General features: G+C 37.6%; 1 protein-coding gene across 1 annotated transcript in view; it reads right to left on the reverse strand.

Moving 5' to 3' along the window:
- The window catches only part of LOC5578571, a 185,967-nt gene extending 168,390 nt beyond the window's left edge, over positions 1–17,577 (reverse strand). The window contains exon 1 of the mRNA XM_001663912.2: positions 17,433–17,577. Coding sequence (XP_001663962.2) covers positions 17,433–17,434 — 2 coding nt within the window. The 5' untranslated portion in view covers positions 17,435–17,577. The remainder of the gene's footprint in view (positions 1–17,432) is intronic.
- Positions 17,578–18,198: the final 621 nt, after the last annotated feature.

Raw genomic sequence — 18,198 nt, forward strand, 5'->3', positions numbered from 1 at the left:
AGCTTCTGGAAAAATAGCTCTCCAGCTTCTGGAAGAGAAGCATTTCCAGCTTTTAAAAGGGAACTCTTCCAGCTCCTGAAAGAAAAGCTCTCCAGCTTTTGAAGAGAAGTTATCCAGCTCTTGAAAGAGCAACTCTTCAAGCATCTGAAAAAAAAGATCTTTCAGCTTCTGGAAGAGAAGATTTCCAGCTTCTGGAAGAGAAGCTTTTCAGCTTCTGGAGGAGAAGCTTTTCAGCTTCTGGAGGAGAAGCTTTCCAGCTTCTGGAAGAGAAGCTTTCCAGCTTCTGGAAGAGAAGCTTTCCAGCTTCTGGAAAAGAAGCTTTCCAGCTTCTGGTAGAGAAGCTTTCCAGTTTCTGGAAGAAAAATTCTTTTTGCTTCGGGAATAAAAACATTTCCAGTTTCTGGAAGAGAAGAAGTTGAATTCCAGCTTCTGGAATAGATGCTTTACAGCTTCTTGAAAAAAAGCTCTTCAAGCTTCTGGTAGGCAAGCTTTTCCAGCTTCTGGAAGAGAAGTTCTTCCAGCTTCTGGAACAGAAGCTCTTTCAGCTTCTGGAAAAGCTCTTCCAGCTTCTGGAAGAGAAGCTCTTCCAGCTTCTGGAAGAGAAGCTCTTCCAGCTTCTGGAAGAGAAGCTCTTCCAGCTTCTGGAAGAGAAGCTCTTCCAGCTTCTGGACGAGAAGCTCTTCCAGCTTCTGGAAGAGAAGCTCTTCCAGCTTCTGGACGAGAAGCTCTTCCAGCTTCTGGAAGAGAAGCTCTTCCAGCTTCTGAAAGAGAAGCTCTTCCAGCTTCTGAAAGAGAAGCTCTTCAAGCTTCTGTAAGAGAAGCTCTTCCAGCTTCTAGAAGAGAAGCTCTTCCAGCTTCTGTAAGAGAAGCTCTTCCAGCTTCTGGAAGAGAAGCTCTTCCAGCTTCTGGAAGAGAAGCTCTTCCAGCTTCTGGAAGAGAAGCTCTTCCAGCTTCTGGAAAAATAGCTCTTCCAGCTTCTGGAAGAGAAGCATTTCCAGCTTTTAAAAGGGAACTCTTCCAGCTCCTGAAAGAAAAGCTCTCCAGCTTTTGAAGAGAAGTTATCCAGCTCTTGAAAGAGCAACTCTTCAAGCATCTGAAAAAAAAGATCTTTCAGCTTCTGGAAGAGAAGATTTCCAGCTTCTGGAAGAGAAGCTTTTCAGCTTCTGGAGGAGAAGCTTTTCAGCTTCTGGAGGAGAAGCTTTCCAGCTTCTGGAAGAGTAGCTTTCCAGCTTCTGGAAGAGAAGCTATTCCAGCTTCTGGAAGAAAAGTTCTTCTTGCTTCGGGAATAAAACGTTTCCAGCTTCTGGAATAGATGCTTTTCAGCTTCTGGAATAGATGCTTTCCAACTTCTGGAAGAGTAGCTCTTCCGGCTTCTGGAAGAGAAGCTCTTCCGGCTTCTGAAAGAGAAGCTCTTTCAGCTTCTGGAAGAGAAGCTTTCCAGCTACTGGAAGAGAAGCTCTTCCAGCTTCTGGAAGAGAAGCTCTTCCAGATTTTGGAAGAGAACTCTTCCAGCGATGCTCTTAAGCAAGAAAAGCTCTTGCATCTTCTGGAAGAGAAGGTTTACAGATTCTGGAAAAGAAATTTTGCAGCTTCTGAAAGATAAGCATTCTAGCTTCTAGAAGAGAAGTTTTCCAGCTTCTGAAAGCTAGTTAAAGAGAAGCCTCCTGGCTCCATGAAGAGAAGCTGTAAGAGCTTCTGGAAGAGAAGCTTCTGAAAAGAAGCTCTTACAGCTTCTGGAAGAGAAGCTCTTCCAGCTTCTGGAAGAGAAGCTCTTCCAGCTTCTGGAAGATAATCTTCTCCAGCCTCTGGTTCTGGTTACTTAAAGAAAATTGTTAATAAATCTTCGGAGAATGTTCGATGTTACTACTGGTTTATTCTAGAAAGATTATCTTACACAAATTTTTGATATTTTTTTTCGTAGATAGGGTTCGTCTGTGGGTTGAGGAGAGAATGATCTGAATCAGAATTTATCAATGCTGGATTTGTTTGAGAAATATTTCAATTTCTCTAAAATTTTATGTCATGAATTCAAATCACCACCAGACTATGCGTTCAAAGCCCATCACTGAATACCATTGGATCGATGCCTCCACAGCACGATTAAGCTCTCAGTGCACACTTCCGCCTGGAGACGCTTACCGCAGTGGAAAATCTCTGCCCGTCTGCACTACAACCTTCTCCGGCACACCAATCAACGATCACAGAGTTACAATTTCCGCTGCAGTTCAATCTATGCACTGCGCGAGCTGTCGAATGCAGGCCCGGGTGGGATCAGTTCAATAAAAAATTTCCTGAAAACGACAGTGCGTCCCTTTCGCCTTCGCTTGCATCCTTCAAACGCAAACTAGACCGCAAAAATATTATCGTTCTACTACTTACACTATGGGCCAGACGTTAAAATTTCTTGTCAGAAGTCCAACCAACTTTTTCAATTTCCTCATTTGTATTTTAATATGTAGTATTTTTTTATTCATTATTATATTTTTTATTTATTTTTTTAAGAGAATCTACTATCTACTATCTACTACCTATCTTCTAAAACAAGCCTCTTCCTGTCATAATCATGGATATGCAGAGGTATACTCAGTATCTTACAATAATGGATGTTACGAATAAAAACACAACACACATGTCTGTATTTGTATTAAGGTAAATACTATCACAGATATGTTTGTTTTGTTTCCTGGTGAGGGTCTTTAAGTAAATAATCTTCGAATAATTCGTCACCATAAGTGTCGATTTTATATTTAGTCCTCATATGTCGATAGATGACTTTTGCAATTACATGAGTCGCATCAGAATCCATCCCTCTAACAAAAACTCCTTCCCGTGACAACCATGAAGATGCAGAGGTATACCCGTTCTTTAGTAACTCTGAGTGTCACACTAACATTCCTTCCCTTTCCTGATGACCGTAAGGGCGTGGCCAGCGCCTTATTGACTTTGTAGTGTTTGTTATTCTCGAAATGGTACACTGAAGATAGTGAGCTGTAGATGGTAGCAACTACAAATTGCACGGGCATCTGTGCGCATGGCCATGCTCACTCTTAAGTTTCTATTATTTTTTGGTTAATTTTTGTTCATTACAAAAGTGTTAAGAATTTTTCAGATAAATTTGATTTCTGGCCCACGGTACACTCGGTTGCCTCCAGAGCCTTTATGCTCCGTCCTGGATACTAAGTATGTATGCACCGGCGGCATTCAATTGAGATTCACATTCCATATCGCACAAACGATACCAATCTGCGACGCCCGGTTCTAAACGTAGACATCAATCGATTCACCGACGACGGCGACGACAACGACGAATAACTGCATCCACCTTCATTCGTTTGCCTATTCGATCCTGAAGTTCCTGACGTCTATGATGATGGTCATGATGGTGGATGCTCGTGACTGGAGAAGTAGTTTTTTCCATGAATTTCCGACCGGAAACGTTTCACAAAGCGTTAACCAGGGTGGCGGAAGTGATGAAGAAGAGATGGTGGGAAAATATTGTTATTCCATTGAAAGCGTTTCAAACTGGAAAGTTTGAAGTGTTACAGTTGAGAGAGCAAGCATTGCCAATGCAGCGGAAAGGTGGGCTTAGTTCGAATGAGTTGAGCACCGTTCAGCGATGGAACGCGGTTTGACAGCGCGAGTGAATGATTGCAAGAAATTTGGGGTACTTTCTGAAATGTAAATACAAGTTCCAGTATTCACTTTTCATGATTCGTTTTTTTCCCTCAGATCCATTTCACACAGGTTTCAATTCACCAAATTACTTTCAGAAACATAGATCTTAAGGTGTATTAGCGCTAATAATACTTTCTCTAATAATTTTTTCATAAATTTTGATATATTTTCAGAACAATTGATAAATTTTCTTTAATTTTAATAATTTTTTCAAAATTTAGATAAATCACAGACAAACAGACGTAACACTGACGAAATTTCCATCGACCACTCATTTAACGATCATTTCAAATTCGTTATGTTACAAATCTCACAACCAGAGGCGAGCGCATCGTTTTTATTTGCGTTTGACGTTTCACACTACCGCCATCTGCCGGTCTTGTTGCGCGAAACACCTTTTCGTGCAACATGCTCACCAGATGATGATGGTGTAAAATTGGCGATGGATTTTGAAGAAATTTGTTCTAAGTGTTACGTCTGTTTGTCTGTGGATAAATTTTGATAACTATTGATAAAAATTGATAATATATAATTGACTTGAATAAGTATGAGAAGACTATGAACTCCGTAAATCGTTTAAAGTATTGTATATAATTCTAGTCACTCCAATATTTATAATGAAAATTTCTGCTAGTGTTTGTGATAGCTCAATAACTCATAAACCAATGGTTTCCATTTGTTTACTCAATAGAAATATTAGTAGTAGAACGCTAGTGGCGCTGTTACCACAAAACTGATTTTAATTATTTTTACCTTCAGTTATGAGTTTTCGCTGTTTTTTAGATGCCAATGATTTGTTTTGGTCTTTTAAATTGATTTGACACTTTGAGGCCCGGTACTCAGGCTGTCAGCGCGTGGCAAACTAGATGTTGGTAACACGAACAGTAGCGACATTAGCATTCTTAGGTTAATGCTTCTACTGTTTACTCCGAAAATTATCACCCCACGGAAGCAGATGCAAAAAGAATAACATTCTTCTGTTTTCGAATCGTCTCTTGGGGGGATGCAAAAATCAATTTCTTCATCAATTCTTTGATGATTCCCCCTCTTTGGCACACAAATTTCCCCTCTCTCTCTCGGATAAGACTTTATTATTAAATCGTAATGGGATCCTTTGGCGTTGTTTTCCTTCGCTTTTGTGTACGAATACCTCGTCCTCCAGCAACCGAAGATGCTGAACAGTTTTGTCAACAAGAAGGCAGCTCTCCGGGAAAAAAGGCTTAGCTCAGGGATTATCGCCGGTGAATGGGTTACTGTGTCTGTTGTCGTCATCCTCATCGCCATCATCGCAGTCAGTGTTCTCAGAGTTGAGTTCTTTTGAACAATCGACTCCGCTCTCCAAAATGGGGCCAGCAGAGGGGGGGATGGTTCTACAAAAATCCTTCCACCACATCTCCGGTGGAGATAAAAGGATCCGGACTTTCAGCTGCTGCTGCTGCTGCTGCCTCAGAAAACGAAATCTCTTCCATCGGCATCTATCCATTTGGAAATTGAAATTCCATTTTTAACCCGTCTTCCTACGCCAACCGTCTGTCCTCTGCACCCAAGACAGTAGCACGGTGCTTCTAAGACCGTTATTATCAGAAAAAAAACCTGTGCGCACCAACATTTCTCTAGCAGTTCTACTGAATTGCTCTGAACATCTTTTTTTTTAAGTTCCGCATAAGATACGTTCAATTTCTCAACAGATTCCTCCAAATATTTCCTTCTTAAGTCCTTTTGGAATTGCTTTTGGAAGTCTTCTCTGGATTGTTTGAGAAAAACTGTCAATGCTTAAGTCTGGAATCAATTCAAAATAGTTTCAAGTATTTATTTCAAATCATCAAGATATATCTTTTGACACTGAACCAAGTATTTCTTCTGGCACTCTGTCATACATGTTATAGAATTTTATAAAGATTTGTTCCCTCGAAAAATGTATTCTATAGAGATTTCTCATAAAACTACATATGAGGATTTCTCCAAAAGTGGAAATTCATTTTGTTTTCTGTCATACTTTCCAGAATTCTTTCTGAAATTAACACCAACAACTACTTAAAGAATCAAGTATAGCTTTCCGATTACCAAAGTTCTTACAGAGGTACATATACATAACTTCTCGATGAATTTCTTCAGAAACTCCTAAATCTCTTCATAGCGTTGCTTTGAGAATAGCTTAAAAGATTTCTCCAGAATACAATCCAAGGATTATTACAAATATATAACCAAGGTTACCTAAAAATTCCATTCAGGATAATTATACTTCAGAGATCATTCAAGGACTTATCCAGAAATTTTACAAAGAATATACCTTGCAGAAATTTATGGAATATCTTTTTATTTATATATTTTTTGGGTTCTGCATAAATAAATTATAGTAAAATACGGAGCATTAAGGTGATTATAAAACGAGGACACATCTCAAATTTTCAAGAGCACAAATCTTGAGAATCAAACAGCGCTCTGCGTTTAAAATTAATCCCATTAGTCACCACCAGCATCTTCAACGCGAACTGTTATCAGATTCTCCTGTCTTGCGCACTTGAAAATTCTAAGTTTGGCTTCGTTTTACAATCACCTTAAATAAAGTTCTGAATAAATCTCTGAACTTTTTTTCATTGTACCAAATTTCTGGAGAAACGAATGTTGGATATTTTTGATAAACTATGTTATTATACCAGGAGGATATTATATTAAAACTTAAAGTGTTTAATATCTCTAGTTGAATTCTTCAAACTGTCAAGATTACAAAATTCAGAAATCTCTTTACTAATTTTCCTATGAACCTTGCAAACAATCCATAAAATAGGTGAGAATTTATAAATACAACTCTTTAAAATAAACTGGTGTAATGCCAGAGAAACTCTTGCATGCCTTGAGGAGTTCTTAGGGTTCCGCGTCATTTGGCCGAACGCCATTTGGCCGAATGCCGTTTGGCCGAACGCCATTTGGCCGAACGCCATTTGGCCGAAAGGGTCATTTGGCCGAAAGGGTCATTTGGCCGAATGCTATTTAGTATAAGTTCAAGAAATAGTCTATGCTGAAAGAAGAACATCATAAATGAAAACAATTATTAACTTCTCTGCTAGCAGTAATAGTAGCCAGCAGAGGTTTTCGCATTGCGTTTGTAGTCAGCTTTTGACAGCAACTAAAAGACAGTTTAAGACTTTTTCGTCCTTCTGTAGCATCGGTTCGCTTCAATGCTTCGAATCGTATTAAGCGATTTTATTCATAGTTCTAGCATCACGAGTTTTGGCTTCTTCTTTTCTCGACGGAGAAACAGTGAACCTATTTGACGTTTACTGAATCGTGATATACGAAAGCAACGGTGCAGAGTAAATCTTGGAGGAGAATGAAATCTTTCCTAAGTTAACCCTTGCGCTAAAAAATATGTTTTTGATTAGACTCTTTATGAGCGTATAAGAAGCCATAATTCCAATAAACTATGAAAAATATTCAAATATGAAAGAACAGCCTATGATCAAAAGAAGGAAAAATCTCTTATAAAAACTAAAGCAAGTGTAATGCAAATAATTATTATATCAGTATAACTACAAAGAATTGCCGATAATTTAAAGAAGGTAAAATTCCCAATAAAAAATAAGATTTATTATTGCCAACAATTATGGAACCAGTACAAATCGAAAGAATAGCCTATGATTAGAAGAAGAAAAAAATTCTGATGAAAATCAATCAGGAGTAAACGGTGTGCTTCGTTGGTAATCCGGAAACAAACTAACCCATCAGCTTAGAGTCTTGACACAACTTCAAAACTTCGTCCTGAATTACCGGATCGTTTTAATTATTCTATTGGAGCACTAATATAGCGACAAATATGACGTTCGGCCACATTATCAAAATCAACAAATGAATCACCTTATTAGTTATTGGACCACACTTATGACTCCTACTTATCAGCGATGAAGCAATTTTTTTTCGTGGTTCGGCCAAACGGCATTCGGCCAAATGGCCGGACACCGTTCTTAGAATTATCGGAGAAATTAATTTAAAGAAACTAACAAGGAAAATTCCTGAACAATTCAGTTTTTTGAATAATTCTACAGAATCTCTTGAAAATTCAAATTAGCATTCTTTGAGAAAATGATAAGCTTAAATCTTAACACTACTCAGAACCAACAACTGAAAAAAAAGTTATTTCTTGGAGAATCACTGCCTAAGACGGTTCCGGGTCATTTGGCCGAACGCCGTTTGGCCGAATGCCGTTTGGTCGAACGCCATTTGGCCGAAAGGGTTATTTGGCCGAATGCCATTTGGCCGAATGCCATTTAGCCGAATGCCATTTGGCCGAATGCAGTTTGGCCGAATTTGAAAAAATACAATTAGCATGTATTTTGTAATTAATTTTAAAGCTGAATTTCAAAGAACAGTTTAGAGGACCATCCTAGATGTAAGCAATTATTCATTTCTTTGCTAGCGGAAATAGCTGCCAGCATTTCGCCAGCATAGCTGCAGCAGGTTTTCGCATTGCATTTGTAGTCAGTTAGCTTTTGTCAGTTACTAAAACTTATTCGTCCTTTAGCATTAGTTTGGTTAGCATTAGCATTGGTAGCATTAGTTTGCTTCAATCATTCTGATCTTACTTAGCAAATTAATTAATTTTTAGCAACCATAAGTTTGGTTTCTTCTCCACAGCAGTGAAACAGTGAGCTTATTTGACGTAAGTATTTACCGAGTCGTCTTGTTTACTGATATACGCAATCAACGGCGCAGATTTCAGTTTACACTTTGTAATATTGATCTTGGTGGAGAAAGACATCTCACCTAAGTTATCCCTTGTGCTGAAAATTATATGTCTTTGATAAAAATCTTCAGGAACGTTATAAGACTTAATTCCAATAACTAGGAAAAATATTCAAATATGAAAGAACAGCATATGATCAAAAGAAGGAAAAATCTCTTAAAAAATTTAAGTAAGTGTAACGCAAATAATTGTTATATCAGTATAACAACAAAGAACTGCCGATGATTTAAAGAAGGTAAAAATCCCTTTGAAAATATAAGCTAAATTATTGCCAATAATAATTAAACCAGTACCGTAATCCGGGGTAACATTGATCATTTTTCTGAATGTTTCTTCAATATTTCGTTTGAAAATGCAAATGTTGCAGGTTTTATATTTTTAAAACAAGTACTGCCACCCATAGCTCGAGACTATATACTGTATTTTGTTTATTGAAAGATTTAAGCATGTTGAAAAAATGTTTAAGGCGATTTTTTGATTTAGTTGATATGGGGTAACATTGATCACCTATATAAACAACATTCGGTAATAATGAAAATGTCGTTACTTACTTAAACCATGGCCCCTGAAGCCGAATATGAAGACCTAACGCTTACAAGTCATTTACTTTTTGAGTTATTTTAAAATTAAAAACACCTCGAACCACGGAATACGCCTAAAGGTAGGCAATTTCCTAAGGGAATTTTACATTCCTAACAGTAATTCAGTAATGTTGCCTAATTGAGCATACTTATAAAAGTTTTGACAACGGAATCGTTTTCGGCGATGTCATTTTTAGTAAGAACCACATTTTGCTTGCTTATATCGTTTGCAGAACTTATGTGAGACATGAATCTTCGGTAGTGTCATCCTTAACAATTAAAATTATTATTTCGAAAAGTTGACAAATTTACGCATAAGGTAAACACAATTTTCACAAGAATATTAACTTTTATTAGCTTATGAATATAAGAAAGAGTAGCACCATTCATGATTTCAAAATGTTTCATCAATAAATGATAATACGAACTTTTGATGAGGTGAGTCATTCCGATCAATGTTACCCCGCTGATCAATGATACCCCGGATTACGGTACAAAAGAAAGAAGAAAAGGCTATGTTTGAAAGAAGGGAAAATTTCTGATGAAAAAATAAAAAAAAACTTTAAACCCTTACACACCGTTGTTAATCTAGAGCTTAGACTCTTGACGCAAGTTCACAACTTCGTCCTGAATGAACGGATCATATTAATTATGCTCATGACATCCCGCCTCATCGCAAAGATCAACAAATTAATTAGTTGATCAGTTATTGGGCCACATTTATAAATGCTACACATCAGTGTTGAAAAAATATATATTTTTGTTCGTAATTCGGCCAAACGGCATTCGGACAAATGACCCGGTCGGCCAAATGGCATTTGGCCAAATGGCGTTCGGCCAAACGGCATTCGGCCAAATGGCCGGACACCGCCTAAGACGTTACTTAGAGATGTTAGTGAAATGTTTGATGTGTTATAAATTATGTACTTATTCCAGAAGAGATATTGAATTTCTGGAAAAAGTCCAAGAGTTCTTGGAGGAGTTTAAAAAGGTTGCTTTAATAAACTTTTTTATTAGTCGCATGTTGCATTTCATCAAGGATTCCCAAGGAAAATTCGTAGAAAATTATTTTTATGAAATCTTTGAAGGAATTTGGAGTTATCTTGATCAATTTACGAGAAAAAAATTTTCGAGGAATAACTGAGGATAACTAAAGAAAAAAACTGGACGAATTTAACAAAGAACAAAGAGATAAGATTATTGAAATGATTTTTAAAATAATAGAATTCATAAAGTGTAGTTATGAGTGCAATTTTCGATCTTGTTGAGGATGGTTTGCATGAAGCAATTTATGAAAATATATGTAAAAGAATTTCCGAAAATGGCATTACAGACTAATAATCGAGTGATTTTGCAATAAAATCTCATAGGTGAGTTTGGCGAAACAAATCACAAATGAGTTTGCTCTCGCGGAAGAACTCAATGATTGAGCTTCTAGGTTCTTTTGATTCTAGCTTTTGTAGTTTCTAGCTACTCTGTCTTCTATGCTTTAAAGCTTTGTGGGCTTCGTGGCCGTGCGGTTAGTGTTACCAAGCATTTGGCCGCATCGTGTCAAGAAGTGTGGGTTCGATTCCCGCTTCAGTCCGAAAACTTTTCGTCAGGAACGTTTTCCGATTGTGCCACTGGGCGTTGCATGCTAGTCCGTTGTCTAGTGTGGTGCTTCCTTCAAAGGACATGACCGTCCACTGGAAGCATTAACGTGTAGGTGTTTTTTTTTTCTATTTTTGCTTCTTATTTCCCAACCTTCTGACATACCTTTCAGCGTTTAGCTATTGTTGCTTCTTGTTAGTTTTTGCTTCTTTTATTTTCTTGTTTCCAGTTTCCGTATCTCCACCTTATCCATTTACTGGTTTCTCGCATATTGCTGCTCTCGATTCTAGCTTTGCTAGTTCTAGTTTCTGGATTTGAGAGCTGCTTGCCGTTGATAGCCTCTAGATTATTTGTTAGCTTGCTCTTCTTGTTCGTTTAGAATTTGTTTTATAACTTCTAGGATGACTGGATTCTAGCTTAACTAGCTTTTATTGCTTCTGTTGCTCTTCAAGGTTCCAATTATTTTTTATTATTGTTTTTTTTTCAACTTCTTGCTTTTTTGGCATCACCATTTGACAGCCACTTCGACAAAAAAAATCTGGATTGTCTTAGAGTTGTGTATCTTTTCTGGCTTCTAGCTTCTTCACCTTCTAGCTTTCATAGCTTCTGGCTGTTCAAGCATCTAGAATTTCAAATTTCTTGCTTTCCAAGATGCTAGCTCTACTAGCTTTTCGAGTTTCAAGCTTCTCCAGCATTTCACTTTTCAAAATTTTTGCTTGGTCTAACTTATAGCTTTTATAACTTCTTGTTTTTCAACTTCTAGCTTTTCCAACTGTTAATATTCCTTGTTTCTAGCTGTTCCATATCCTAGTTTTTCTAGTTTCTGGCTATTTCAGCTCTTCTAGCATCCAACTTTTCTAGCTAGCTTTCTTTGCTTTTACAGCTCTGACCTTTTGCTTTTATCACTTCCAGATTCTAGGTTTTCTTGATGCTAGCTTCTAGTTTTTCTAGTTGTTCTTTCTTCTTGCTTTTAGAGCTTTTATGTTTCATATCGCTAGTATTTTCCAGATTGAATATTTTCTTGCTTCTCATTTCTGTAGCTTCTGGCTTGTCAGATTCTTACTTTTCTTGCTTCTAGATTTTCCAGCGTTTAGCTAATTTGGTCCTTATTCTTTTTTTTTACTTCTTTTTCTTTCTTGTTTCCAGTTTTCTTACTGCCAACTTCTTCAGTTTTCTAGCTTTCCTGGTTTCTAGCATAAAGCTTCTCTCGCTTCTATCTCTTCTAGTTTTGTGTTTAGCTAGCTTCTTGCTTATGTAGCCTTCTACTTTTCTAGTGTCTGTATATTTCAGCTGCTTGCATTTATACCTTCTCTATTTTGTTAATGCTTGCTATTCTTGTTCGTAGCATTTCTTCATAATTGCTTCTATAACTTCTAGCTCCCCTGGATTTCAGCTCAACTAGCTTTTATTGCTTCTATTGCTATATGAGCTTCTTATTTTTCTTGCTTCTAGTTTTTTGTCAGCTTCTTGCTTTTGGTTGCTACTTACCAAATACTGTCAACCCAATTGCCTGGACTGGCATTGCCGAGTGTTCGGCAGCCACTTTGACAATTAAAAATGCTGAGGTTCTCTGAGGGTTAATGGGTAGCTTTTCTGTCCTCTTGCTTGTTGAGCTTTTAGCTTGCATAGTTTCTAGCTACCCAAGCATCTAGAATTTCAAATTTTTTTTCTTTCCAAGATGGTAGATGTCTATCTACTAGCTTTTATAACTTCTTATTTTCAACTTCTAGCTTTTCCAAATTCTAACTGGCGTTTGATCCGTTGAATCTGTTGCATGCTCCTTTGTAGACGAGCGACAGAATTCGGATCATGTCCGGATCGTTACTATGTACTATCGGTATCGATCATCCGTATATATGTTCATGTATTCATTTAAAATTATATCTTTATCGTTTACCAAAACGAATCCTTTCCCATATCCAAACTTCCAGTGTTTGCTTGTGGAAGTGCAGAGGACTCCTCGGCTTCCATAAAACAAGTAGCACGTCAACATTTCCCTCCCATTCCCAAATTGACCTGCATTCGGACGCAGCCGACGCCGGTATTGTTTGTTATAATAATGAGAGCACCAGTACTTACACATTGAGGATGCTACTGATCCTGAGTAGCGTCTGTTGGTTCCCTGAGTAAGCACAGCTGTTCTGACAATAACGGAGTAGCAACTGCGGCCGGTCAATCAATCATGCTCATGCTCTAGCTTTTCCAACTTCTAACTTTCCTCATTTCCAGTTGTTCCATATTCCAGCTTTTACAGCTTCTGACTCTACTAGCATCCAACTTTTCTGACTAGCTTTTACGGTTTTCTTGCTAATAGCTTTTCTGACCTTTTGCTGAACTATTGAAATATCTTGCTTCTATCTCTTCCAGATTCTAGTTTTTTTTTTTTAATTCTAGCTTCTGGCTTTTTGAGTTTTTATGTTGCTTGCTTCTAGTTTTTTCCAGCTTGAATCTTTTCTTGCTGCTCATTTCTCGATCTTCCAGCTTTTCAGTTTTCTTATTTCCAGTTTCTCCAGTTTCTAGCTTCTGTAGTTTCTAGCTTTCCTGGCTTCTGGAGTTTTCTAACTTCAATCCTCACTAGCTGCAAGTTTTTCTAATTTCTTACTTAGCCAAACGTGACAACTGGCTTCGTGTTTGTTCCTTAAACTCTTATGAAATTTGTGCTACCAGAAATCTGCTGCGCATCGATGAAAATCCAAAAAAAGAGCAGAGCACAGAGAGTAAGCAAATTATTTTCCGTTATATTTATTTAATTTTTATTCTGGCTGTTCTGATAACTTTTCTTTTTTACTCTTGCTTTCCTCGGTTCTAGTTTAACTAGCTTTTATAGCCTCTTTTGTTTTTCAACTTCAAACTTTCTAGCTGCTTGTTTTTTTCAGATTCTAGATTTTTTTGCTTCTACAAACTTAGTTTTTTCGCCGTATCTTGGCAATCTACTTGCCGAGATTGGCACCACCAAGTGCTCGACAGCCACAACGAAAAAAAAAATACTGAGGTTCGTTGAGTGTTAAGTGAGTATGTTCGGATAAAGTCGGCTAAAACAAACGGTTTTTGCAAATCAGCCTTTAATGTTGGCCGATCAAACTGTTATAAACTTTTTGTTTCAATTCGTGCAAATTTAGCATGTTACATGTAGTAGAAAACTCTCACTCACAATTTAAGATTCCTTCCTTCTTCAAGCTTATTATATGCTTGGCACTATCTCCTAATGAATTTTGTTATTATTTTAAATAACGATCGGTATTCAGTTCTTAATTCTCAAACTTACAACTTTTCCAGCAGTATTTCCAAATCGCACAAATCCGTTCTCAGTGTACGTCTGTTTTCTGTCCATTGAATGTCTCGTTGTCTGTGAATTGTCTCTCGTATTGTTTCGTTACCGTCTGAGTGTCGGAGTTTTGATTTCCACCTAACCACGAATGTTTTACCTAGGTAAAGAACGTATTTTCTTCTGTTGTTCTGTTTCTTTTCATCTAATCTTATCTCTTACTTGTATGCTTGGCTGCTCTAGCTTACTTCTCCCTGCTCATGTTTTTGTTTTTATTATAACTCTATCACAGATGACAGTACTATGGCAGCTGTCATCTTCCCTTCTCCTTCTAACTCACCTCTCGCTGTCAACTGTCACTCACGGCTCACGTCTCACTGGGACGGCAGGGCTGCCAGAACAATGTAGCTTTTCTAAATTTTAGCTTCTTTCTTTACAAGCTGCTAGCTTTCCTAGCTGTTCTAGTTTGAAGCTTCGCCTGGATCACAATTTTATATATTTTTGTTTTTATTTTTAGCTTTTTATAGCTTCTAACTCTTCCAACTTCTAGCATTCCTAATTTCCAGTTTTTCTTCTGATTATTTTCAGCTTTTTTTTCAAGCATTTTGATTTATCAGCTTGCAGAATTCCTTGCTTCTAGCTTTTCTGACGTATTGCTTTGCAAAAGCTTCTAGTTTTTACAACTTCTCTCACTTTTTAGTCTCTAGCTTTTGTAGTTTCAAGCATTTCTAATTCATGACTTTTATTACTTGAGACTTTACTAGTTCAATGCTTTTATCAACTTCTAGCTGTTCTTGATTCTAGCTATTCAGCTTCTATGTAAATATTTCAGTTAATAGCTTAACTTGCTTCTAGCTTACTTAGCTTCGAACTTTTGCAACTTGTAGCATTCCTACCGTTTTAAGCTTCAATATTTTCTTACTCTCAGTTTTTCTAGCATTTTCAGCTCCTAACTTCTTCAGTGTTTTCCTCTTTCAACATTTAGCTTTTCTAGCTTATAACTCTTCGAGTTTCTAGCTTTTCCAATTTCTAGCTCTTATACTTTCCAGCTTTTCTATTCAAGTATTGATAAGTTAAGTGAATTTATTTCGCCAGTATTCTGATTTGCATACCTTGCCATCAGCAGAAATGCTACCCTGAGGACGTTGACAATTGTGAACTCAACAAAACATTTGCTAGAAATACAGACTTAAAAGTATTTCCACGTGAAATTTCAAAGAAATTTAAAGTGGCTTAAATTAACAACTACGGAAGAGCTAAACATTACATATAGTTTGCAATTGGATTAAATGGGCAAATTGATGTGAAGTTTCGCGAAAAATGTACACGTCTTCTCAGTGAGAATCGAACTCACGACTCCCTGATCTCTAGTTAGGGCGCGTTACCCCTACGCCATGAGAGGACTCATGAACGCAGAAGTTAAGCTGAATTCGATTTCAGCTTAATAATCACGTGGTCCTCTTTCGCAAAGTGCACCTCTTTTGGAAGAATTAGATGCCAAATCAAACACAACGCTTTCTATATATATCTAATGCTTAGCCCGCGCCCTAACTAGAGATCAGGGAGTCGTGAGTTCGATTCTCACTGAGAAGACGTGTAACTTTTTCGCAAAACTTCACATCAATTTGTCCATTTAATCCAATTGCAAACTATATGTAATGTTTAGCTTTTCGGTAGTTGTTAAACTTCAAGGAAATTAGTCAATAAATTCCTTGGAACAGAACATAAAGTTTCTGGAACTGGAAAGGGCATTAAATCGAGAGATGACAAATTATTAGTTACTTGGGTAAAGACTTTGAACAAACGGAATCGCATAAAGTCCATCATCTAAATTACATTGCAATACTGGTAACCCAGAATGGCTGTTCCCGTTTAAGGCCGCAAGGGACGTCATTCTTATAATCCAATCCAATCCAATCCATTGGAAGATGCAAATCTCAAGTACAGGTCGGACTCGATTATCCGGAGTATCGATTTATTTTTCACTCCGGATAATCGAATTCTCCGGATAATCGAATCACTAAGAAAACAACTGAAATCTTTGACAAAATAACTTAAATATTATCTTGAAACAAAATTCTTAACCAAAAATATGATGCGGTGGCGTAGCCAGAAATTTTTACTAGGAACAGTAGGGGTTTCTACAAGAAAAAAAAAATTGACCAGCATTTGCAAAAAAAAAAACAACTTTTTCGAAACTCATTTACTTAAATACGTTCTAAACTGCAAAACCAATCAAATTATTTCATATTTATGCATAAAAATTGAAAAAACAAGAACATAAAAAAACAAATTCCGAATAATCGAGTCTAAAATTCCAGATAATCGAATCCCGAATAATCGAGGCCACGGATAATCGAGTCTCCAGATAATCGAGTCCGACCTGTACCACACTCCATATATCGATGGGAAAAACTTATCATATAATTCTACACATGTAGTGTACAACCCATTAAATATGCCGCTTCATCGGTTCACTTAATCTCGAGATTTGCTTCTGCAAAGTTTTGATGAAAATTGTTAGAGCGAGATAAAAGATAGGGAAAATAACACGGTCTCCCGTGTCACCTTAAATTTTTCAGATTTTCTATGAATAAGTGAACTTGGACCTTTGAAAGGACGTGACTTCAAAACGAGCCGCACATTTTATTTTTATATTTTGCCCAGACATCCATCTAAGTCATAGAAAAAAAACTAGTGAACCCAGATTTGATTTAGTTTTTTTTCCTGATAATATCGGTCTGGAAAGCCCCCTGACTGCTAGTTTGCATCTGGTCTAAGTAGATGATGGTCTGGTACTACCGAGAAGAAAGCTCAACAAAATCAAATATTAGCTCACATGCTCAATACTTTCCAAATAGACTTTTACATCCTTCGCTCATCGAACGGTGAATCAAGCGGTTCGGGCACGAGGAGCAGAGAAAGTTTGTCAGAACCTCTTCATAGATAGGGTGGAACATCGCAAGGCTGACGCGCGGTTTACGGGATTAGAACGCCCCATTTGTGATGAAGAAGACGGGTTTCCCTTTTATTTTCGGAAAAGGGGTAAGGATTGAGCTGAGCAGAAGGAAAGTGGTTCTTCATCCACTTTCGATGGGGACTTTTTTTTTGCATACGACGAGGAAATTGAGTTTGAGGTGCTCTTGAAAAATCTCTGTTTTCCATCGGGAAGTTCTTCAGGTGCGACGGGAGAGAATATGGGTTCGACGAGCATTTGCAACTAGTTGTTGGTGAAAGTAGTGTTCTGATGAAGGTGTAAGTCAATGACGGCTGATGAGTTTCAAATTATTTTACAGTATGATTCTCATTCTCATTCAATCCAACCAACATCTGTGAACTCAATGCAACCAATAAAAACTGCACCATCGTCTCGAACGGCGAAGCCTTCGATATGGAACTAGTCTAGAATTCATTTAATCTGAGAGAAAAGAAATCAAAGTTTTCCCCATTTCCACCTCCCTCCTAATTTCAACCACGTAGAATCAAAGGTACGCGGAGCAAAAGTTCCCCTCTCTTCGAAACGATCATAAGATGTAAAACAGTCACGCGGATGAATCTTGATAAGCTTTTGCAAACTTACATTCTCTCGGGTCGGGTGGGGTCTCTCCTATGGTCCTCTTCCGTCCGGGGGTGTCGGTAAGTAAGCTGATTCCGAGCGCGCTCAACTAAGGTGCTGCATAATCTCTGCGGCCAGACGAACTGCTTTGAGTTGGTTGTTGGAAGTTCTGAAAGAAAGGTCGGGAGAAAAAGGTCAAACGATTGATTAGTTTCGGAACTGATTTCATTTTCTCGGGAATTGGAAATGAGTGCCCGAAGGATATGAGTTTAAAAGTTGGCTGGGTTGAAAGTATTTCGGTTGGAGATGGATGACGGTTCAATTGGAATTTTTATGAAGCGTGGGGTGCTTTGAATTCTAAGTGGACGATGTTCTAAGTGCTCTCAAACCGACATCTCTTTTGCCGTTTTCGTACATCAAGAATCTTCGACTGTACATGCTCTTCAAAAAACCTTCTCCGATAATGGTCTCAGACCTATCGATTCAGTTCAACGAGCTTAGATGATGTGTGTAAAAATAACTCAGTACTTTTAAGTTATCAATTGATTTCAACCCTTCGTAGAATAACGTCAAGGCCTAGGTGTAGTTACTTCACTGCTGATTTGAGAACTATCTGGCCAGAAATAACATCCTTATATTTCTTATTGAAATTAAAATTTAAGCTTACTATCCCGATACCGTACAAATTGGCTCTATGTGGGAATGAAAATAATCCAGCAATGCGATACATCCAATTGAATACGAGATATTTTGGTCGACTTTCACTCACTGAACGGTGTTTTCAAAATGC

Source organism: Aedes aegypti, chromosome 1 (assembly GCF_002204515.2).
Source record: "Aedes aegypti strain LVP_AGWG chromosome 1, AaegL5.0 Primary Assembly, whole genome shotgun sequence".
Taxonomy (NCBI): domain Eukaryota; kingdom Metazoa; phylum Arthropoda; class Insecta; order Diptera; family Culicidae; genus Aedes; species Aedes aegypti.